General features: G+C 54.3%; 1 protein-coding gene across 1 annotated transcript in view; it reads right to left on the bottom strand.

The window, feature by feature from the left end:
- SNRNP200 (small nuclear ribonucleoprotein U5 subunit 200) overlaps positions 1-24,469 on the bottom strand; it is a 60,238-nt gene that overhangs the window by 12,402 nt on the left and 23,367 nt on the right. The window contains 16 exon segments of the mRNA XM_048290046.1: positions 391-555; positions 2,164-2,353; positions 2,655-2,763; positions 3,881-3,989; positions 5,130-5,281; positions 6,180-6,358; positions 9,461-9,595; positions 9,597-9,653; positions 12,251-12,478; positions 13,206-13,366; positions 17,198-17,371; positions 19,173-19,362; positions 21,242-21,396; positions 22,537-22,655; positions 22,743-22,849; positions 24,128-24,211. Coding sequence (XP_048146003.1) covers positions 391-555; positions 2,164-2,353; positions 2,655-2,763; positions 3,881-3,989; positions 5,130-5,281; positions 6,180-6,358; positions 9,461-9,595; positions 9,597-9,653; positions 12,251-12,478; positions 13,206-13,366; positions 17,198-17,371; positions 19,173-19,362; positions 21,242-21,396; positions 22,537-22,655; positions 22,743-22,849; positions 24,128-24,211 — 2,314 coding nt within the window.

Genomic DNA, 24,469 nt, shown 5'->3' with positions numbered 1-24,469 from the left:
ACACAAACCCAGGGGTTTTTTGGGGGAAAACCACACAAAAATCAGGATTTTTTGGGGGGGAAAACCACACAAAAATCAGGATTTTTTGGGGGGGAAAACAGACAAAAATCAGGATTTTTTGGGGGGGAAAACCACACAAACCCAGGGGTTTTTTGGGGGAAAACCACACAAAAATCAGGATTTTTTGGGGGGAAAACCACACAAAAATGAGGATTTGCGGGGGGGGAGGGGGGAAGCACACAAAAATCAGGATTTTTTGGGGGGAAAACCACACAAAAATCAGGATTTTTTGGGGGGAGAAACCCCACAAAAATCAGGATTTTTTGGGGGGAAACCCCACAAAACTCCGGATTTTTTGGGGGAGCCACCAAATGCCGGGATTTTGGGCACCTATGGTGGTGTAGTTGATGTAGTAGTAGGCGGCGATCATGCCCAGGTTGAGCGGCGCCACGTCCATCTCGTCCTCGATGCTGATGCACTTGGACTGCTCCAGGTCACTGAGCGTCTGCTCCACCAGCTCCGACAGGTGATCCGACAGGTGCCGGTGCGACACGCCTGCGGGGACGGCGCGGGGTCCGTGGGGGCCGTGGGGTCCATGGGATCCACGGGGTGGGATCCATGGGGTGGGACAGGATGGGATCCGTGGGATGAGATAGCATGGGATCCATGGGATCAATGGGATCCATGGGATGGGATGGGATGGGATGGGATGGGATGGGATGGGATCCATGGGATGGAATCCATGGGATGGAATGGGATCCATGTGGTGGGATCCATGGGGTGGGACAGGATAAGATCCATGGGATGGGATGGGATCAATGGGATGGCATCAATGGAATGGGATGGGATCAATGGGGTGGGATGGGATCCATGGGGTGGGATCCATGTGATGGAATCCATGGGATGGGATCAATGGAATGGGATGGGATCAATGGGATGAGATCCATGGGGTGGGATCCATGGGGTGGGACAGGATGGGATCCATGGGATGGGATCCATGGGATCAATGGGATCCATGGGATCAATGGGATCCATGGGGTGGCATCCAGGGGATGAGACTGGATGGGATCTATGGGACAGGATGGGATTCACGGGATGGGATGGGATGGGATGGGATGGGATGGGATGGGATGGGATTCATGGGATGGGATGGGATTCATGGGATGGGATGGGATGGGATGGGATGGGATTCATGGGATGGGATTGATGGGATGGGATAGGATGGGATTCATGGGATGGGATGGCATCCAGGGGATGAGATTGGATGGGATCCATGGGATGGGATCAATGGGATGGGATGGAAATGGGATCAATGGGATCCATGGGATAGGATGGGATTGATAGGATGGGGTGGGAATGGGATCAATGGGATCCATGGGATGGCATGGCATGGCATGGGATGGGATGGGACGGGACAGGACGGGATGGAGTCCATGACATGGGATGGAGTCCATGACATGGGATGGATGGGATGGGATGGGATGGGATGGGATGGCATGGGATGGGATGGCATGGGATGGCATGGGATGGGATGGCATGGGATGGGATGGGATGGCATGGGATGGGATGGGATGGGATGGAGTCCATGACATGGGATGGAGTCCATGGCATGGGATGGGATGGGATGGGATGGCATGGGATGGGATGGGATGGGATGGCATGGCATGGGATGGCATGGGATGGGATGGCATGGCATGGGATGGGATGGCATGGGATGGCATGGCATGGGATGGCATGGCATGGGATGGCATGGGATGGGATGGGATGGGCATGGGATGGGATGGGATGGCATGGGATGGGATGGGATGGCATGGGATGGGATGGCATGGGATGGGATGGCATGGGATGGGATGGGATGGCATGGCATGGGATGGGATGGGATGGCATGGGATGGCATGGGATGGCATGGGATGGGATGGGATGGGATGGGATGGCATGGGATGGCATGGGATGGCATGGGATGGCATGGGGATGGGGATGGGATGGGATGGGATGGCATGGCATGGCATAGGATGGGATGGGATGGGATGGGATGGGATGGGATGGGATGGGATGTGACGGGACGGGACAGGACGGGATGTGACGGGCGGGATCGCCAGCACCATCATCCCCCCAGGACATGGCCAAGGGCCGCTCCCAGGCCGCGGCAGGCCCTGCTCCCACCTTGCAGGTTGTAGTAGTTGGGGTTCTGGGTCATCCTGCGGTACAGGAAGGTCCAGGTCAGGTAGTCCACGGCGTCCTGCTTGTTCTCGATGGTCTTGGTGACGATCTCGGCGTTGAAGTGGTCGTGCATGCAGTGGTCCAGGTGGGATTCCACCGGCAGCGGCTCGTACAGGAACTTCTTGAAGAAATCCTGCGGCGGGACGGGCAGGAAAAGGGCAAAGATGAAGGAATTGACCCCAAAAATGCTGTGGGAACGGCCAGGCTGAGAACTCGGGGAGGGTTTGGATCATCCCCATGGTGATCCAAGCCTTGAGTGAGGGTTTGGATCCCATCCCATGGATCCCATCCCATCCCATGGATCTCATCCAATCCCATTGATCCCATCTCACCCCAGCCCAATCCCCATCCCAGCCCTGAATGAGGATCCTCCACCAGCTGCAGGAGGACAATCCCAGCTGAAATCCCGGGAACGCCCCGGACCCGTCACCCACCTTTTTGGAGCCCTGGCACATGATGACGCAGCGCCCCTCGTCGTCCTGCAGCGGCCGGTTGGCGTGGCCGACCATCTGCAGCACGTCGTAGATGGGGTAATCCACGTACCTGGCATGGGCACGGGGTCAGGCAGCTCTGGGGAGGGATCCCATCCCATCCCATCCCATCGATCTCATGGATCCCACTGATCCCATCCCACCCCATAGATCCCATCCCATCCCATAGATCCCATGGATCTCATCCCATCCTATCGATCCCATCCCATCCCATGGATCCCATGGATCCCACTGATCCCATCCCACCCCATAGATCCCATCCCATTCCATCGATCCCATTGATCCCATCCCATCCCATCGATACCATCCCATCCCATCCCATGGATCTCATCCCATCCCATCCCATCCCATCCCATCAATCCCATCCCATCCCATCCCATCAATCCCATGGATCCCACTGACCCCATCCCACCCCATAGATCCCATCCCATCCCATCCCATCAATCCCATCCCATCCCATCCCATCCCATCAATCCCATGGATCCCATTGACCCCATCCCACCCCATGGATCCCATCCCATCCCACCCCATGGATCCCAACCCATCCCATTGATCCCATGAATCCCATTGATCCCATCCCATGGATCCCATCCCCTGGATCCCACGCATCCCATCCCATTGCTCTCATCCCACCCCATGATCCCATCCCATCCCATCGATCCCTTGGATCCCATTGATCCCATCCCATTCAATCGATCCCATCCCATCCCATGGATCCCATCCCATCAATCCCATTGATCCCATCCCATCCCATGGGTCCCATCCCATGGATCTCATGGATCCCATTGACCCCATCCCACCCCATGGATCCCATCCCATCCCACCCCATGGATCCCAACCCATCCCATCGATCCCATGAATCCCATTGATCCCATCCCATCCCATCCCATGGATCCCATGCATCCCATCCCATTGCTCTCATCCCATCCCATGGATCCCAACCCATCCCATCGATCCCATGGATCCCATTGATCCCATCCCATGAATCCCACTGATCCCATCCCATCCCATCGATCCCTTGGATCCCATTGATCCCATCCCATGAATCCCACTGATCCCATCCCATCCCATGGATCCCATGGATCCCACTGATGCCATCCCATCGATCCCATGAATCCCACGGATCCCACCCCACCCCAGGGATCCCGGGGGACGGGGGCTGGGCTCACGCGTGGATCTTGCCGTTGTAGTACTGCGTGTCCATGATGATCACCAGGTGCGCCGCGATGTTCATGCCCCAGCAGAGGCTGCGCGAGGCCACCATCACCTGGACAGCTCCTGGGGGCAGCGGGGAGGGCACCGGGGTCAGTGGGGCCGGACATCCCGGGATAACGGGCACTGGGACAGGGGGGATGGGGAAGATCCCCGAGTTTTTGGGGTGGGAGGTGGAGAAGCGTGGAGTGGGTTGGATTGGGAGAGCCGCTGGAGAGCATCCAGTGCCAGCCCTGCCATGGGCAGGGACATTTTCCCCTATCCCAGATGGCTCCAAGCCAGCCTTGGGCACTTCCAGGGATCCAGGGGCAGCCCCAGCTGCTCTGGGAATTCCAGCCCAGCCCCTCCCCACCCTCATTCCTTCCCAAGATCCCATTTCAATCTCCCTTTTCCCACTGGGAAGCCGTTCCCTGTGTCCTGTCCCTCCATGCCTTGTCCCCAGTCCCTCTCCAGCTCTCCTGGAGCCCCTTCAGGCCCTGCGAGGGGCTCTGAGCTCTCCTCTGGGCAACCTCGCCACCCTCACAGGCAAAAATCCCATCCCAAAATCCCATCCGAAGCAGCCCACGGGATCCTGGAATGGTTTGGGGTGGAAGGGACCTTAAATCCCATCCCACTGAATCCCCTTCAATCGCCTTCCCCTGTCCCAGGGCGCTCCAGCCCGGCCTGGGGCACTCCCAGGGATCCAGGGATGGCCACAACCCCTCTGGGAATTCCCTCCCAGCCAGGAATTCCTTCCCAAAATCCCATCTAAAGCAGCCCACGGGATCCTGGAATGCTTTGGGTTGGGAGGGACCTTAAATCCCACCCTGTTCCCACCCCTACCCCAGGGTGCTCCAGCCTGGCCTTGGGCACTTCCAGGGATCCAGGGGCAGCCACAGCTGCTCTGGCAATTCCAGCCCAGCCAGGAATTCCTCCCCAAGATCCCATTTCAATCTCCCCTTTCCCACTGGGAAGCCGTTCCCTGTGTCCTGTCCCTCCAGCCCTTGTCCCCAGTCCCTCTCCAGCTCTCCTGGAGCCCCTTTTGGGATCACCCATCCCATCCATCCCTCCAGGCCCTGTGAGGGGCTCTGAGGTGACCCCCCAGAGCTCACACAGAGCTTGGCCACGGCCTTCGCCCCAATCCCAGGACTCTGAGCAGTGCTGGGCTCCAGGAAAGGCTTTTCCAGGAGCTGTTCCCATCCCGTGCCCGTCCCGGGCCCGTCTCACCGGAGCTGAAGAGCTGCTCCACCACGCGCCGCTCCATGGCCGTCAGCCCCTCGTGCAGGTAGCCGACCCCGTTCACCAGCGTCTCCTTCAGGGTGGGGTCGCTGAGCTTCTCCAGGTAGGGCACCAGGTCCTTCTCGGCGCAGTGCAGGAACCTGCGGGGATATCCAGGGAATGGGGCGGGCTGGGAAAGGTCTTTGGGATCACCCAGCCCATCCATCCCAATCCTGTCCCATGCCACCCAATGCCAATGCCAATGCCAATCCCATTCCTGATCCCATCCCTGATCCCCATTTTCTCTGGGCTGAGCCTCCTTCCCAGCTCCCTCAGGAATTCCCCATCTCCACTTCCAACCCCATAACCCACCCCAGGAGGCTCCCCAACCCCATAACCCATCCCTGGACACTCTCCAACCCCATAACCCATCTCTGGACACTCTCCAACCCCACACCCCACCCTAGAACACCCCCCAACCCCATAACCCCACCCTAGACCACCCCCCAACCCCATAACCCCACCCTAGAACAGCCTCCACCCCCACACCCCACCCTAGACCACCCCCCAACCCCATAACCCACCCTAGACCACCCCCCAACCCCATAACCCCACCCTAGAACACCCAACCCCATAACCCCACCCTAGACCACCCCCCAACCCCATAACCCACCCTAGAACACCCCTCAACCCCATAACCCCACCCTAGAACAACACCCAACCCCATAACCCCACCCTAGAACAGCCTCCAATCCCACACCCCACCCTAGAACACCCAACCCCATAACCCCACCCTAGACCACCCCCCAACCCCATAACCCCACCCTAGACCACCCCCCAACCCCATAACCCCACCCTAAAACAGCCTCCAATCCCACACCCCACCCTAGAACACCCAACCCCATAACCCCACCCTAGACCACCCCCCAACCCCATAACCCACCCTAGACCACCCCCCAACCCCATAACCCACCCTAGAACACCCCCCAACCCCATAACCCCACCCTAGACCACCCCCCAACCCCGCACCCCCCAGCCCTGGGTGGCCCCGGGTGGCACCTGTGGCGCTGCACGTCGGAGGCGCACGTGGTGAGGATGTTGATGGCCGTGAGCCGCGTCTGTTTGCGGGACGGGACGAAGACCAGCACGGGTTTTTTGGGCGAGTGCTTCATGACGGCGTGGTAGACGGGCTTGGCCATGGACAGCAGGCGCGTCTGCGTGTGGCTGATGTTGAAACCCTGCACGGGGCCAAGAGGAAACGACCCCCCCTCAAAAAAAATCCCACTCAACGCCAAAGGATTCCCTGCCAAAGGTGCGGGAAATGCTGGAGAATTCCCTCTTGGGAGAAGAGTTGATGGTGGTGAGGAGTTGGTGATGGGCCGAAGGGATAATTAGTAAGAGGTAGTTAGATAAGGATTGATTAGATTGGAGTTAGCAGTGGTTCCCGAGGGGTTTTTTCAAGGATTAATTAGGTAGGAGTTATCAATGATCCCAAAGGATTTTACCAAAACCTCAATTGGCCAAGAATTAATTAGCCAAGAGATACCGATGATCCCGAGGGGTTTTGCCAAGGATTAATTAGCCAAGACCCAATTAGCCACTAATTACCAATGATCCCAAGGGATTTTGCCAAGACCCAAGTAGCCAAGACCCAATTAGCCACCAATTACCCACAATCCCAAGGGATTTTTCCAAGAATCAATTAGCCAAGAATTAATTAGCCAAGGGATACCAATGATCCCAAGGGATTTTTCCAAGACCCAATTAGCCAAGAATTAATTAGCCAAGAATCAATTAGCCAAGAATCAATTAGCCGAGAATCAATTAGCTGAGAATTACTGATGATCCCAAAGGATTTTTCCAAGACCCAATTAGCCAAGAATTAATTAGCCAAGAATCAATTAGCCAAGAATCAATTAGCTGAGAATTACTGATGATCCCAAGGGATTTTTCCAAGAATCAATTAGCCAAGACCCAATTAGCCAAGAATTAATTAGCCAAGAATCAATTAGCCAAGAATCAATTAGCCAAGAATCAATTAGCTGAGAATTACTGATGATCCCAAGGGATTTTTCCAAGAATCAATTAGCCAAGACCCAATTAGCCGAGAATTACTGATGATCCCAAGGGATTTTTCCAAGAATCAATTAGCCAAGACCCAATTAGCCAAGACCCAATTAGCTGAGAATTACTGATGATCCCAAGGGATTTTTCCAAGACCCAATGAGACCAACGATAGCGACGATCCCAAGGGATTTTTCCAAGGATTAATCAGCCGAGACCCAATTAGCCAAGACCCAATTAGCCAACAATTACCCATGATCCCAAGGGATTTTTCCAAGGATCAATTAGCCAATAATTAATTAGCCAAGAATTACTGGTGATCCCAAGGGATTTTTCCAAGGATCAATCAGCCAAGAATCAATTAGCCAAGAATTATCCACAATCCCAAGGGATTTTTCCAAGACCCAACTAGCCAAGAATTAATTAGGCAAGAGATACCAATGATTCCAAGGGATTTTTCCAAGGATTAATTAGGCAAGAGTTACCAACGATTCCAAGGGATTTTTCCAAGGATTAATTAGCCAAGGATTAATTAGCCAAGGATTAATTAGGCAAGAACTACCCACGATCCCAAGAAGCTTTTCCAAGACCCAACGAGAGCAGCGCTAGCGGCGATCCCAAGGGATTTTTCCAAGGATCAATCAGCCAAGGATTAATTAGCCAAGAATTAATTAGCCAAGAGTTACCAACGATTCCAAGGGATTTTGCCAAGGATTAATTAGCCAAGGATTAATTAGCCAACCATTACCCACGATCCCAAGAAGCTTTTCCAAGACCCAACGAGAGCAGCGCTAGCGGCGATCCCAAGGGATTTTTCCAAGGATCAATTAGCCAAGGATTAATTAGCCAAGAATCAATTAGTCAAGAGTTACTAACGATCCCAAGGGATTCTTCCAAGACCCAATTAGCCAAGAATTAATTAGGCAAGAGATAGCAATGATCCCAAAGGATTTTTCCAAGAATTAATTAGCCAAGAATTACCCACGATCCCAAGGGATTTTGCCAAGACCCAACAAGAGCGGTGCTAGTGGCGATCCCAAGGGATTTTTCCAAGGATCAATCAGCCAAGGATTAATTACCCAAGAATTAATTAGCCAAGAGTTACCAACGATCCCAAGGGATTTTGCCAAGGATTAATTAGCCAAGACCCAATTAGCCACCAATTACCCATGATCCCAAGGGGTTTTTCCAAGACCCAATGAGAGCGGCACCAGCGGCGATCCCAAGGGGTTTTTCCAAGGATCAATCAGCCAAGAATCAATTAGCCAAGAATTATCGACAATCCCAAGGGATTTTTCCAAGACCCAATTAGCCAAGAATTAATTAGGCAAGAGTTACCAACGATTCCAAGGGATTTTTCCAAGGATTAATTAGGCAAGAGTTACCAATGATTCCAAGGGATTTTGCCAAGGATTAATTAGCCAAGGATTAATTAGCCAAGGATTAATTAGGCAAGAACTACCCACGATCCCAAGAAGCTTTTCCAAGACCCAACGAGAGCAGCGCTAGCGGCGATCCCAAGGGATTTTTCCAAGGATCAATCAGCCAAGGATTAATTAGCCAAGAATTAATTAGCCAAGAGTTACCAACGATTCCAAGGGATTTTGCCAAGGATTAATTAGCCAAGGATTAATTAGCCAACCATTACCCACGATCCCAAGAAGCTTTTCCAAGACCCAACGAGAGCAGCGCTAGCGGCGATCCCAAGGGATTTTTCCAAGGATCAATTAGCCAAGGATTAATTAGCCAAGAATCAATTAGCCAAGAGTTACCAACGATCCCAAGGGATTCTTCCAAGACCCAATTAGCCAAGAATTAATTAGGCAAGAGATAGCAATGATCCCAAAGGATTTTTCCAGGAATTAATTAGCCAAGAATTACCCACGATCCCAAGGGATTTTGCCAAGACCCAACAAGAGCGGTGCTAGTGGCGATCCCAAGGGATTTTTCCAAGGATCAATCAGCCAAGGATTAATTACCCAAGAATTAATTAGCCAAGAGTTACCAACGATCCCAAGGGATTTTGCCAAGGATCAATCAGCCAAGGATTAATTACCCAAGAATTAATTAGCCAAGAGTTACCAACGATCCCAAGGGATTTTGCCAAGGATTAATTAGCCAAGAATTACCCACGATCCCAAGAAGCTTTTCCAAGACCCAACGAGAGCGTCGCCAGCGGCGATCCCAAGGCGTTTTCCCAAGGATCAATCAGCCAAGTGTTAATTACCCCAGAGCCAATTAGGCAGTGATTAGCCGCGCTGCCGGGGCGTTCCCACCTGGATGTGCAGCTCCAGGGGCACGGGGCGCACGTTGGGGTGGAAGTTGAAGGTGGCGGTGGCGCTGCAGCCCAGCCAGTGCGCCACGTCCTTGGCGTTGGACAGCGACGAGCTGAGCGCCACGATGCGGATGGGGCCGCTCGATCTGCGACGAGATGTAGCGCATGCGCGAGCAGATCACCTCCAGCACGGGCTGTGGGGGAAAAAGGGATCGGGAATGGGATCGGGAATGAGATCTGTGAGCAGATCACCTCCAGCACGGGCTGTGGGGGGGGGAAAAAGGGATCGAGAATGGGATCGGGAATGGGAGCTGTGAGCAGATCACCTCCAGCACGGGCTGTGAAGGGGGGAGAAAGGGACCTGTGAGCAGATCACCTCCAGCACGGGCTGTGGGGGGGGGAAAAAGGGATCGAGAATGGGATCGGGAATGGGAGCTGTGAGCAGATCACCTCCAGCACGGGCTGTGAAGGGGGGAGAAAGGGATCTGTGAGCAGATCACCTCCAGCACGGGCTGTGGGGGGGGGAAAAAGGGATCGGGAATGGGATCGGGAATGGGAGCTGTGAGCAGATCACCTCCAGCACGGGCTGTGAGGGGGAAAAAAGGGATCGGGAATGGGATCTGTGAGCAGATCACCTCCAGCACGGGCTGTGAGGGGGGGAGAAAGGGATCTGTGAGCAGATCACCTCCAGCACGGGCTGAGGGGGGGAAAAAGGGATCGGGAATGGGATCGGGAATGGGATCTGTGAGCAGATCACCTCCAGCACGGGCTGTGGGGGGGGGAAAAAGGGATCGGGAATGGGATCGGGAATGGGAGCTGTGAGCAGATCACCTCCAGCACGGGCTGTGAAGGGGGGAGAAAGGGATCTGTGAGCAGATCACCTCCAGCACGGGCTGTGGGGGGGAAAAAAGGGATCGGGAATGGGATCTGTGAGCAGATCACCTCCAGCACGGGCTGTGAGGGGGAAAAAAGGGATCGGGAATGGGATCTGTGAGCAGATCACCTCCAGCACGGGCTGTGAGGGGGGGAGAAAGGGATCTGTGAGCAGATCACCTCCAGCACGGGCTGAGGGGGGGAAAAAGGGATCGGGAATGGGATCGGGAATGGGATCTGTGAGCAGATCACCTCCAGCACGGGCTGAGGGGGGAGAAAGGGATCAGGAATGGGATCAGAGAGCAGATCACCTCCAGCACGGGCTGTGAGGGGGGAAAAGGGATCGGGAATGGGATCAGGATAAGATCTGGAGAGGAGAACCCAGGGAAACCCCTCCTGAGCTTCCCGAGGGAGCAGGACTGGGAGCGGGATCAGGAGCAGGATCAGGAACGGGATCAGGAGTGGGAGCGGGATCGGGAGCAGGAGCAGGATCAGAAGTGGGAGCAGGATTGGGAGCTGGATCAGGAACGGGATCAGGAGTGGGATCAGGAGCAGGATCGGGAGCAGGATCAGAAGCGGGAGCTGGAGCAGGAGTGGGATCAGGAGCAGGATCAGAAACGGGATCAGGAGTTGGAGCGGGATCGGGAGCAGGAGCAGGATCAGAAGTGGGAGCAGGATTGGGAGCTGGATCAGGAACGGGATCAAGAGCGGGATCAGGAGCAGGATCGGGAGCAGGATCAGAAGCGGGATCAGGAGAGGGATCAGGAGAGGGATCAGGAGCAGGATCAGGAGCAGGAGCAGGATTGGGAGCAGGATCAGAAGCGGGAGCTGGATCAGGAGCGGGATCGGGATCAGGAGTGGGATCAGGATCAGGATCAGGAGCGGGATCAGAAGCGGGAGCTGGATCAGGATCAGGAGCGGGATCAGGAGCGGGATCAGGAGCAGGATCAGGAGCAGGATCAGGAGCGGGATCAGGAGCGGGATCGGGATCAGGAGCGGGATCGGGAGTGGGATCAGGAGCAGGATCAGGAGCAGGATCAGGAGCGGGATCAGGAGCGGGATCAGGAGCGGGATCAGGATCAGGATCAGGATCAGGAGCGGGATCAGAAGCAGGATCAGGATCAGGAGCGGGATCAGGATCAGGAGCGGGATCAGGATCAGGAGCGGGATCAGGAGCTGGATCAGAAGCGGGAGCTGGATCAGGATCAGGAGCGGGATCAGGAGCGGGATCAGGAGCAGGATCAGGAGCAGGATCAGGAGCGGGATCAGGAGCGGGATCGGGAGTGGGATCAGGAGCAGGATCAGGAGCAGGATCAGGAGCGGGATCAGGAGCGGGATCAGGAGCGGGATCAGGATCAGGATCAGGATCAGGAGCTGGATCAGGAGCGGGATCAGGATCAGGAGCGGGATCAGGATCAGGATCAGGATCAGGATCAGGAGCGGGATCAGAAGCAGGAGCAGGAGCAGGATCAGGAGCGGGATCAGGATCAGGATCAGGAGCGGGATCAGGAGCTGGATCAGGAGCGGGATCAGGATCAGGAGCGGGATCAGGATCAGGATCAGGAGCGGGATCAGGAGCAGGATCAGGAGCGGGATCAGGAACTGGATCAGGAGCGGGATCAGAAGCAGGAGCAGGAGCAGGATCAGGAGCGGGATCAGGATCAGGAGCGGGATCAGGAGCTGGATCAGAAGCGGGATCAGGAGCGGGATCAGGAGCGGGATCAGGATCAGAAGCAGGATCAGGAGCAGGAGCAGGAGCAGGACCATTCCTGGCTGAGATCCAGCAGAACACCCCACGGAAACCCCTCCTACCCTCCCATCCCAAGCCACGGGGGGGGGAATTCCCAGCAGGAAAATCCCCTCCGGAGCAGCAATTCCATGGGGAAATCCCCGCTGGGGGCCAGCCCCGGAGCCTGACCCCGTTCTCGCCGCCGATCAGGTGCACTTCATCCACGATGAACAGGTTGACGTTCTGCACGTTCTTGCGCTGCTTCCAGCGGCGGGACAGGATGTCCCACTTCTCCGGGGTGCTGATGATGATGTTCCCTTTTCCCAGCAGCTTCAGGTCCGTGCTGGTCTCCCCGGTGAGGAGAACCACCTTCTTGTTCAGGCGCTCCTGGAATTTCTCGTACCAATCCATGAAAACCTGCGCCGGAAGAAGGGGAAGTGGCCTGGAATTGGGGCGATTCCTGACAAATTCCCACCTAATTCCTCTCAAATTGGGGCGATTCCCACCAAATTCCTCTCAGACTGGGGCAATTCCCATCAAATTCCCACCAAATTCCCACCACATTGGGCAATTCCCACCACATTTCCCTCCAGTTGAGATGATTCCCACCAAATTCCCACCAAATTCCCCTCAGACTGGGGCAATTCCCACCAAATTGGGGCAATTCCCACCAAATTCCCACTACATTGGGGCAATTCCCACCAAATTCCCACCAAATTCCCACCAAACTGGGGCAATTCCCACCAAATTCCCACCAAATTGGGACAATTCCCACCAAATTCCTCTCAAATTGGGGCAATTCCCACCAAATTCCCACCTAATTCCCCTCAAAGTGGGACAGTTCCCACCAAATTCCCACCAAATTGGGGCAATTCCCACCAAATTCCCACCAAATTCCCCTCAAAGTGGGACAGTTCCCACCAAATTCCCACCAAATTGGGGCAATTCCCACCAAATTCCCACCTAATTCCCCTCAAAGTGGGACAGTTCCCACCAAATTCCCACCAAATTGGGGCAATTCCCTCCCACTTCCTGCAGAATTCCCTCCCCAGGAGCGGCGGGACGGGGGAACCCCGGGGTTTATCCCACGCGGCCGAGGGCCGAGGGTGGGAATTTCCGCCTCCAGGGAATTCCCGGGATTCACCTGCTCGGCCAGGGCTTCCATGGGCGTGATGTAGACGCAGCGGCCCTCGGAGTTCTGGAGCAGCATGCGGAGGATGGCGAACTCGGCACAGATGGTTTTGCCGCTGCCCGTGGGCGCGCCCACGAACACGTTGTCGTCGCTGTTGTACACCGTGTTGAACACTGGCAAATCAGGGAGGGACAGGGAAAATCCCCGTGGATTTCGGGGAAAAAAATGTGGGAATGGGGTGGGGAAACACGGCCTGGAATTTAGGGGATTTTAGTCTGGGATTTACTGAGGAAATTGTTACGGGATTCCAAATTTTAGGGAAAATCTCCGTGGATTTAGGGTAAAAATGTGGGAATGGGGAGGGGGAAAATCTCCGTGGATTTAGGGTAAAAAATCTGGGAATGGGGTGGAGAACATGGCCTGGATCGGGTGTGAGAGAGAGGAGATCCAGGAAAGGGAATTTAGGGAATTTTAGTCTGGGATTCACTGAGGGAACTCTCACACAGGAGCTCCCAAATTCCCAATTTTAGGGAAAATCCCTGTGGATTTAGGGTAAAAAAATCTGGGAATGGGGAGGGAAACACGGCCTGGATCGGGTTTGAGAGAGGAGCTCCAGGAAAGGGAATTTAGGGAATTTTACTCTGGGATTTACTGAGGAAATTGTTACGGGATTCCAAATTTTAGGGAAAATCTCCGTGGATTTAGGGTAAAAATGTGGGAATGGGGAGGGGCAAAATCTCCGTGGATTTAGGGTAAAAAAATGTGGGAATGGGGTGGGGAACACGGCATGGATTGGGGTTGAGAGAGAGGAGATCCAGGAAAGGGAATTTAGGGAATTTTAGTCTGGGATTTACTGAGGAAATTGTTACGGGATTCCCAATTTCAGGGAAAATCTCCATGGATTTAGGGTAAAAAATCTGGGAATGGGGTGGGGAACACGGCCTGGAATTTAGGGAATTTTAGTCTGGGATTTACTGAGGGAACTCTCACACAGGAGCTCCCAAATTCTCAATTTCAGGGAAAATCTCCGTGGATTTAGGGGAAAAATGTGGGAATGGGGTGGGAAACACGGCCTGGATCAGGTTTGAGAGAGAGGAGATCCAGGAAAGGGAATTTTGGGAATTTTAGTCTGGGATTTACTGAGGGAACTCTCACAGGATTCCCAATTTTAGGGAAAATCTCCGTGGCTTTAGGGTAAAAAAATCTGGGAATGGGGAGGGGGAAAATCTCCGTGGATTTAGCACAAAAATCTGGGAATGGGGAGGGAAACACGGCCTGGATCGGGTTTGAGAGAGGAGCTCCAGGAAAGGGAATTTAGGGAATTTTACTCTGGGATTTACTGAGGAAATTGTTACGGGATTCCAAATTTTAGGGAAAATCTCCGTGGATTTAGGGTAAAAATGTGGGAATGGGGAGGGGCAAAATCTCCGTGGATTTAGGGTAAAAAAATGTGGGAATGGGGTGGGGAACACGGCATGGATTGGGGTTGAGAGAGAGGAGATCCAGGAAAGGGAATTTAGGGAATTTTAGTCTGGGATTCACTGAGGGAACTCTCACACAGGAGCTCCCAAATTCCCAATTTTAGGGAAAATCCCTGTGGATTTAGGGTAAAAAAATCTGGGAATGGGGAGGGAAACACGGCCTGGATCGGGTTTGAGAGAGGAGCTCCAGGAAAGGGAATTTAGGGAATTTTACTCTGGGATTTACTGAGGAAATTGTTACGGGATTCCAAATTTTAGGGAAAATCTCCGTGGATTTAGGGTAAAAATGTGGGAATGGGGAGGGGCAAAATCTCCGTGGATTTAGGGTAAAAAAATCTGGGAATGGGGAGGGGAACACGGCCTGGATCGGGTTTGAGAGAGAGGAGATCCAGGAAAGGGAATTTAGGGAATTTTAGTCTGGGATTTACTGAGGAAATTGTTACGGGATTCCCAATTTCAGGGAAAATCTCCGTGGATTTAGGGTAAAAAATCTGGGAATGGGGTGGGGAACACGGCCTGGAATTTAGGGAATTTTAGTCTGGGATTTACTGAGGGAACTCTCACACAGGAGCTCCCAAATTCTCAATTTCAGGGAAAATCTCCGTGGATTTAGGGGAAAAATGTGGGAATGGGGTGGGAAACACGGCCTGGATCAGGTTTGAGAGAGAGGAGATCCAGGAAAGGGAATTTTGGGAATTTTAGTCTGGGATTTACTGAGGGAACTCTCACAGGATTCCCAATTTTAGGGAAAATCTCCGTGGATTTAGGGTAAAAAAATCTGGGAATGGGGAGGGGAACACGGCCTGGATCAGGTTTGAGAGAGAGGAGATCCAGGAAAGGGAATTTAGGGAATTTTAGTCTGGGATTTACTGAGGAAACTCTCACAGGATTCCCAATTTTAGGGAAAATCTCCGTGGATTTAGCACAAAAATCTGGGAATGGGGAGGGAAACACGGCCTGGATCGGGTTTGAGAGAGAGGAGATCCAGGAAAGGGAATTTAGGGAATTTTAGTCTGGGATTCACTGAGGGAACTCTCACACAGGAGCTCCCAAATTCCCAATTTTAGGGAAAATCCCTGTGGATTTAGGGCAAAAATCTGGGAATGGGGAGGGGAACACGGCCTGGATCGGGTGTGAGAGAGAGGAGATCCAGGACAGGGAATTTAGGGAATTCCAGCCTGGGATCCCCTCAGGAAAACAAACTCCAGGCTGACCCAGGAATTCCCAATTCCTCATTCCAGGCAGCGAAATTCCAAAGGGGGAAGCTCCCAACTCCTTCCCTGCGAGCAGCAGGGCTGGGGAAATTCGGGAAAAGCCCCAACTCGCAGGAGCCGCTCCCTGAGGCCACCCCAGGAAGGCGGCAGAGCCCCCAATTCCCAACCCCGGGATTCCCCATTTCCCACGGAATTCCGGAATAAACAACGGAACCAAAGGGATCCCGAAGCTCTGGGAATGGGGGATAAAGCACAGATCCCAAAGCTCAGCTGCCACTGGGATTCCAGGAGGTTTTCCTTGGATTCCAGGAGTTTTTGCCCTGGATTCCTGCAGGTTTTTCCTTGGATTCCAGGAGTTTTTTTCCCCAGGGAAGAGAGGATAAACCACAGATCCCAAATCTCTGCTGCCACTGGGATTCCTGCAGGCTTCTCCTCTGGGGAAAGGGGATAATCCCTGAATCCCAAACCCCTGGGAACAGCGGATGAACCACGGATCCCAAATCCCGGGAAATCCGGAGGGGATGAGGGGAAGGAACATCCCCAACTTTTCCAGGAGCTGCTGAACGTGGCAGAGACCCCAATTCCCAACCCCCTCCCACAGAGAGACCCCGATTCCGAATGCCCAAAGTGCTTGGGCTCTGGGATTCCCCATTTCCCACAAAATTCCTACAAAAATGGCCAAATTCCAGGAAAGCTGAGCTGGAGAAATTTGGGAACAACCACAGATTCCTGGAGCTGCTCCCTGAGGCCACCTCAGGATTGTGGCAGAGACCCCAATTCTCAACCCCCTCCCACAGAGAGACCCCGATTCCAAACGCCCAAAATGCTCAGACCCCAGAAATGGGAAAATGAGGAATCATTTCCCACAAAATTCCTACAAAAACAGCCAAATCCCGGGAAATCTGGCTGGGATGAGGAGTGAGAACATCCCCAACTTTTCCAGGAGCTGCTGAACGTGGCTGAGACCCCAATTCCCAACCCCCTCCCACAGAGCCCCTGATTCCAAACACCCAAAACGCGCGGATGCCAGAAATGGGAAAATGAGGAACCATTTCTCACAAAATTCCTACAAAAACCACCAAATCCCGGGAAATCTGGCTGGGATGAGGAGCGGGAACATCCCCAACTTTTCCAGGAGCTGCTGAACGTGGCTGAGACCCCAATTCCCAACCCCCTCCCACAGAGAGACCCCGATTCCAAGCACTTGGACCCTGGAAATGGGAAAATGAGGAATCATTTCCCACAAAATTCCTACAAAAACCACCAAATCCCAGGAAAGCCGGCTGGGATGAGGAGAGGGAACGCTCACCTTGTGTCTGGATGGGGTTGAAGAAGGGGAACTTGTCCTGGTAGAGGCCCTCGAAGGCGCTGTTGCGCAGCGCCGACACCGGCAGCGGCTGCAGGTCCAGCAGCTCCGTGGGAGGAGGGTACTTCTCCGGCAGGATCAGGTGCCGGAAGGACACGGGGAGCTGGGTCTCGCAGGCTGCAAGGGGGAAAGAATTCCTGAATTCCTGAATTCCAGAGGCGGGAGGATGCACGGGGTGCGGAGGCGGGATCAGGCTGAGCCGGGGGGAGACGGGGTCGGGGTTATGGGGGTGGCACTGGGAATAGGGATGGGAATGGGTGCCAAAGGGATGGGAATGGGAATGGGAATGGGGATGGGAATGGGTGCCAAAGGGATGGGAATGGGAATAGGGATGGGAATGGGTGCCAAAGGGATGGGAATGGGAATAGGGATGGGAATGGGTGCCAAAGGGATGGGAATGGGGATGGGAATGGGGATGGGAATGGGTGCCAAAGGGATGGGAATGGGAATAGGGATGGGAATGGGTGCCAAAGGGATGGGAATGGGGATGGGAATGGGGATGGGAATGGGTGCCAAAGGGATGGGAATGGGGATGGGAATGGGGATGGGAATGGGTGCCAAAGGGATGGGAATGGGGATGGGAATGGGGATGGGAATGGGTGCCAAAGGGATGGGAATGGGGATGGGAATAGGGATGGGGATGGGTGCCAAAGGTTTGGGAAAAGGGATGGGAATGCATCCCAAAGGGATGGGAATGGATCCCAAAGGGATGGGAATGGATCCCAAAGAACTGGGAATAGGGATGGGAATGCATCCCAAAGCGATGGGAATAGGGATGGGAATGGATGCCAAAGGACTGGGAATGGATCCCAAAGGGATGGGAATGGATCCCAAAGGGATGGGAATAGGGATGGGAATGGATGCCAGAGGGATGGGAATGGGGATGGGAATGGATCCCAAAGGGATGGGAATGGATCCCAAAGGTCTGGAATAGGGATGGGAATGGATGCCAAAGGTTTGGGAAAAGGGATGGGAATGGATCCCAAAGGGATGGGAATGGGGATGGGAATGGATCCCAAAGGGATGGGAATGGATCCCAAAGGAAAAGGGGCACTCACAGAGCCAGAAAACCGGGAATAAAGCCCAGGAAAAACCAGGAATAAACCCTGGGCAAAGGGGCACTCACAGAGCCAGAAAAACTGGGAATAAACCCTGGGAAAAACCAGGAATAAACCCTGGGAAAAACCAGGAATAAAGCCCAGGGAAAGGGGCACTCAGAGCCAGAAAACCAGGAACAAACTCTGGGAAAAACCAGGAATAAAGCCCAGGAAAAGGGGCACTCACAGAGCCAGAAAACCGGGAATAAACCCTGGGAAAAGGGGCACTCACAGAACCAGAAGATCAGGAACAAACTCTGGCAAAAACCAGGAATGAAGCCTGGAAAAACCAGGAATAAATCCCGGGAAAAGGGGCACTCACAGAGCCAGAAAACCGGGAACAAACCCTGGGAAAAACCAGGAATAAACCCTGGGCAAAGGGGCACTCACAGAGCCAGGAAACCGGGAATAAACCTCGGGAAAAACTGGGAACAAACTCTGGGAAAAGCCAGGAATAAAGCCCAGGAAAAGGGGCACTCACAGAGCCAGAAAACTGGGAATAAACCCTGGGAAAAACGAGGAATGAAGCCTGGAAAAACCAGGAATAAATCCCAGGAAAAAACGGGAATAAACCCTGGGAAAAGGGGCACTCATAGAGCCAGAAAACTGGGAATAAACCCTGGGAAAAACCAGGAATAAAGCCCGGGCAAAGCGGCACTCACAGAGCCAGAAAACCAGGAATAAACCCAGGGAAAAACCAGGAACAAAGCCTGGGAAAAACCGGGAATAAACCTCGGGAAAAACCAGGAATAAAGCCCAGGAAAAGGGGCACTCACAGAGCCAGAAAACCGGGAATAAATCCCGGGCAAAGCGGCACTCACAGAGCCAGCGGTCCGACACCACGCGGATGAAGTACTGGGGCGGCAGCGGCTCGAAGACGGGCACGAAGAACGTCACCAGGTGCTCGTCCTGGGCGTACTTGGCCTTGAGCAGGAAGTACTCGTGGTGCAGGATCACCTCGCTGTCCACGTCCTCCACCAGGATCCAGAACGCCTCGGAGGAGCCGTGAACCTGGGGCAAAAGGGGCACCTCTCAATTCCCCGGCCCAGCCCCAAATGTCCAGGTGTTCAGGAGCTGCAGCGCAGCAAGGCGGCCCCAAAATTCCTCATTTTCACCCCAGGATTGCGTTTTCCCAAATGGTTTTTACAACTGGACCCCAAAATTCCTCATTTTCACCCCAGGATTGCGTTTTCCCAAATGGTTTTTACAATCTGGCCCCAAAATTCCTCATTTTCACCCCAGGATTGCGTTTTCCCAAATGGTTTTTACAATCTGGCCCCAAAATTCCTCATTTTCACCCCAGGATTGCGTTTTCCCAAACGGTTTTTGTAATTCAACCCCAAAATTCCTCATTTTCATCCCAGGATTGCGTTTTCCCAAATGGTTTTTACAATTTGAGCCCAAAATTCCTCATTTTCACCCCAGGATTGCGTTTTCCCAAATGGTTTTTACCATTGGACCCCAAAATTCCTCCTTTTCCCCCAGAAATGTATTTCCCCTGATGATTTTTACACTCCAGCCACAAAATTTCCCTTTTCCCCCCAAACCAGGACATTTTCCCCTCATGATTTCCACACCCCAGCCCCATAAATCCCATTTTTCCCCCTCAAACCAGCCCTTTACACTGAAGATTTCCACACCCCAGCTCCATAAATCCCATTTTCCCCTCACGATTTCCACACCCCAGCTCCATAAATCCCATTTTTCCCCCAAATCAGGACGTTTTCTCCTCATGATTTTCACAACCCAGCCCCATAAATCCCATTTTTCCCCCTCAAACCAGCCCTTTACACTGAAGATTTCCACACCCCAGCTCCATAAATCCCATTTTCCCCTCACGATTTCCACACCCCAGCTCCATAAATCCCATTTTCCCCCCAAACTGGGACATTTTCCCCTCATGATTTCCACACCCCAGCTCCATAAATCCCATTTCCCCCCAAATCAGGACATTTTCCCCTCACAATTTCCACACCCCAGCTCCATAAATCCCATTTTCCCCTCACGATTTCCACACCCCAGCTCCATAAATCCCATTTTCCCCTCACGATTTCCACACCCCAGCTCCATAAATCCCATTTTCCCCCCAAACTGGGACATTTTCCCCTCACGATTTCCACACCCCAGCTCCATAAATCCCATTTTCCCCTCATGATTTCCACACCCCAGCCCCATAAATCTCCTTTTCCCTTCATGATTTCCACACCCCAGCCCCATAAATCCCATTTTCCCCTCACGATTTCCACACCCCAGCTCCATAAATCCCATTTTCCCCCCAAATCAGGACATTTTCCCCTCATGATTTCCACACCCCAGCTCCATAAATCCCATTTTCCCCCCAAATCAGGACATTTTCCCCTCACGATTTCCACACCCCAGCCCCATAAATCCCATTTTCCCCTCATGATTTCCACACCCCAGCCCCATAAATCCCATTTTCCCCTCACGATTTCCACACCCCAGCTCCATAAATCCCATTTTCCCCCCCAAATCAGGACATTTTCCCCTCACGATTTCTACATCCCAGCACCATAAATCCCATTTCCCCTCATGATTTCCACACCCCAGCCCCATAAATCCCATTTTCTCCTCATGATTTCCACACCCCAGCCCCATAAATCCCATTTTACCCCCAAATCAGGACATTTTCCCCTCATGATTTCCACACCCCAGCTCCATAAATCCCATTTTCCCCTCACGATTTCCACACCCCAGCTCCATAAATCCCATTTTCCCCCCCAAATCAGGACATTTTCCCCTCACGATTTCTACATCCCAGCACCATAAATCCCATTTCCCCCCTCAAACCAGCACATTCACCCTGAAAATTCCCACAATCCAGCCCCAAAAGGCCCCTTTTCCGCCCCAAACCGCCACGTCCCGGCCCCACCTTCTCGTCCCACTGGAAGTCGGGGGCGATGGTGAGCTCCACCTTGAGCGTGGAGCGGGTGATGGGCTGCAGGTGCACGGACAGCTCCAGCTTCGGGAACAGGTGCACGTATTTATGGATGGTTTTCCCCATTTTTGGCATCCGGATCAGCTCCCCTGAGGTGGTGGGACGAGGGGGAAAACAAAAATAAACCGGGATGGGGTCAGGGCCGATGCTGACAGGAGCGGGATTCTGAGGCAGGTGAGGCCTCTCCAGACCCTCAGAGGGGTGACCTGGAGCGGTTCCTCAATTTCGCCGTGGAAATCATGGAATGGTTTGGGGTGGGAGGAGGTTAAATCCCATCCCATTCCAGCAGGGACACCTTTCCTTATCCCAGATGGCTCCAACCCGGCCTTGGGCACCTCCAGGGATCCAGGGGCAGCCTCAGCTGCTCTGGGAATTCCAGCCCAGCCCCTCCCCACCCTCATTCCTTCCCAAGATCCCATTTCAATCTCCCCTTTCCCACTGGGAAGCCGTTCCCTGTGTCCTGTCCCTCCATGCCTTGTCCCCAGTCCCTCTCCAGCTCTCCTGGAGCCCCTTCAGGCCCTGCGAGGGGCTCTGAGCTCTCCTCTGGGCAACCTCGCCACCCTCACAGGCAAAAATCCCATCCCAAAATCCCATCTGAAGCAGCCCACGGGATCCTGGAATGGTTTGGGGTGGAAGGGACCTTAAATCCCATCCCACTGAATCCCCTTCAATCGCCTTCCCCTGTCCCAGGGCTCTCCAGCCCGGCCTGGAGCACTCCCAGGGATCCAGGGATGGCCACAACCCCTCTGGGAATTCCCTCCCAGCCAGGAATTCCTTCCCAAAATCCCATCTAAAGCAGCCCACGGGATCCTGGAATGCTTTGGGTTGGGAGGGACCTTAAATCCCACCCTGTTCCCACCCCTATCCCAGGGGGCTCCAAGCCGGCCTTGGGCACCTCCAGGGATCCAGGGGCAGCCACAACCCCTCTGTCCAAGCTGCGCCATGACCCCAACCCCCTCCCCAGCCTGGATTTAGGGAATTCTCCCATGACCCCAAACCCCTCCCCACCCCGGATTTGGGGGATTTTCCTGTGCCACGATCCCAAACCCCTCCCCAGCCTGGATTTGGGGGATTTTTCCATGACCCCAAACCCCTCCCCAGCCTAGATTCAGGGAAGTTTCCCATGCTATGACCCCAAACCCCTCCCCAGCCCAGATTTGGGGGATTTTCCCATGACCCCAAACCCCTCCCCAGCCCAGATTTGGGGGATTTTCCCCCTGTCTCAGCACCGATCTCGTTGTGGTTGAGGTCGTAGAGGCGCTCGAAGGGGAAATTCTTCTTCTCGATCTTCTTCACCACCTCCTCGGGCAGCTTCTTGAACTGGCGCAGGGGACACATGGACTGCCACCTGCGGGGATGATCCGGGGGCTCAGGGGACACCCGGGAATGCCGGGAATCCCGGGAATTCTGGGGATCAGGCCCTTCCCACACTCACATGCGCTTGTCGATCATCTTGCACAGGTTGAGGGTCTTGTCGGTGAGCTGGGCCCAGCCGCGGTTCAGGACGATCTCGAAGATGGCCCTCATGAGCCGCCCGGCCGACTGCGGGACAGGCAGCGGCTCCGTGGTCACTTCCCGGCTCTTCCCGAATTCCCAGACCACCCCCCCCCCCCACCCCCTGTGCCATCCCGGAGAGGTTTGGAGTGGGAATGACCGGAAATCCCAACCGGGGTCACCCCAAGTGGTGCCACCCCACAGTGAGCGGCGGAGCTCGGCCAAGCCCGGCCTTGGGCGTTTCCAGGGATCCAGGGGCAGCCCCGGATTCTCTGGGAATTCCAGCCCAGCCCCTCACAGGGAGGGATTCCTTCCCCAAATCCCATCTCAATCTCCACGTGGAATCCCGGGATGGTTTGGGGTGGGAATGACCGGAAATCCCAACCGGCTCCGCCCCACAGCGTCCAGCCGATCCCATCCAAGCCGGCCTTGGGGCAGCCACAGCTGCTCCTCTGGGAATTCCAGCCCAGCCCCTCCCCGCCCTCAAAAGTCAGGATTCCTTCCCCAAAATCCCATTAAAACACGGAATCCTGGAATGGTTTGGGTTGGGAGGGACCTCAAAGCTCATCCGGTCCCACCATGGGTCCCACACTTCCCACAGATCCAGGGGGCTCCAAGCCGGCCTTGGGCACTTCCAGGGATCCAGGGGCAGCCACAGCTGCTCTGGGAATTCCAGCCCAGCCCCTCCCCGCCCTCAAAAGTCAGGATTCCTTCCCCAAAATCCCATCGAAACATGGAATCCTGGAATGGTTTGGGTTGGGAGAGACCTTAAATCCCATCCCATTCCCACCCCCTACACCTCCCACCATCCCAGGGGGCTCCAAGCCGGCCTTGGGCACTTCCAGGGATCCAGGGGCAGCCACAGCTGCTCTGGCAATTCCAGCCCAGCCCCAAAAGGGAGAATTCCTCCCCAAAATCCCACCTCAATCCCCTCTTTCCCACTCCGAAGCCATCCTGCCATTCCGAACCTTTTCCCATCTTTCTTTCCAAAGCCCGGAAGGACAATTTAGGATTCTCCACCCCAAACACCTCCAAGTGGAGCAGCTGGCGATTCCCAACTTCCCAAATTCACCCTGGAGGCTCCGACAAGGATCCCACTCCCAACCCTGGCAGGAATCCGCGCTTCCCACCGCTCCCACCTCGGATTCCCAGGAGAATTTTTGCCCCAAAACCTCCAATTTTGCCCAAAACCTCCATTTCCAGGGTGGGAATGGCCGTGGAATGTGGCCCGAGTGGAGCAGCTGGCGATTCCCAACTTTCCAAATCTGCCCTTTGTGGACCAAGCAGGTTCTCCCCCGTGGAATTCCGAGGGAATTCCCGGCTCACCTGGGTCACGTAGACCATGTCGGCCATGAGGGCGAAGCCCTCGAGCTTCAGCTGCGAGATGAAGGCCTGGAGCAGGACATTGATCTGGGAATGGCAACGGAGAGGCTCTCAGGGAATATCCTGGGAATGCTGCTTTTCCCAGTGCTTAATTCCCAAGGAAAGCCGCTTTTCCTGGTCCCCAAATTTCCCAGGAAAGCTGCTTTTCCTGATGCTCAATTTCCAAGGAAAGCAGCTTTTCCTCATGCCCAATTCCCTTTTCCCAGTTTCCCTTTCCAGACCAACTCAGCAAAACCCCCAGGCTGCAAATATCCCGGGAAAGCTGCTTTTCCTGATATCTAATCC

The sequence above is a fragment of the Corvus hawaiiensis genome, chromosome 36 (genome assembly GCF_020740725.1).
Source record: "Corvus hawaiiensis isolate bCorHaw1 chromosome 36, bCorHaw1.pri.cur, whole genome shotgun sequence".
NCBI lineage: Eukaryota > Metazoa > Chordata > Aves > Passeriformes > Corvidae > Corvus > Corvus hawaiiensis.
Note: the sequence above shows the minus strand (reverse complement) of the source record. Positions and strands in the feature narration are given on the sequence as shown.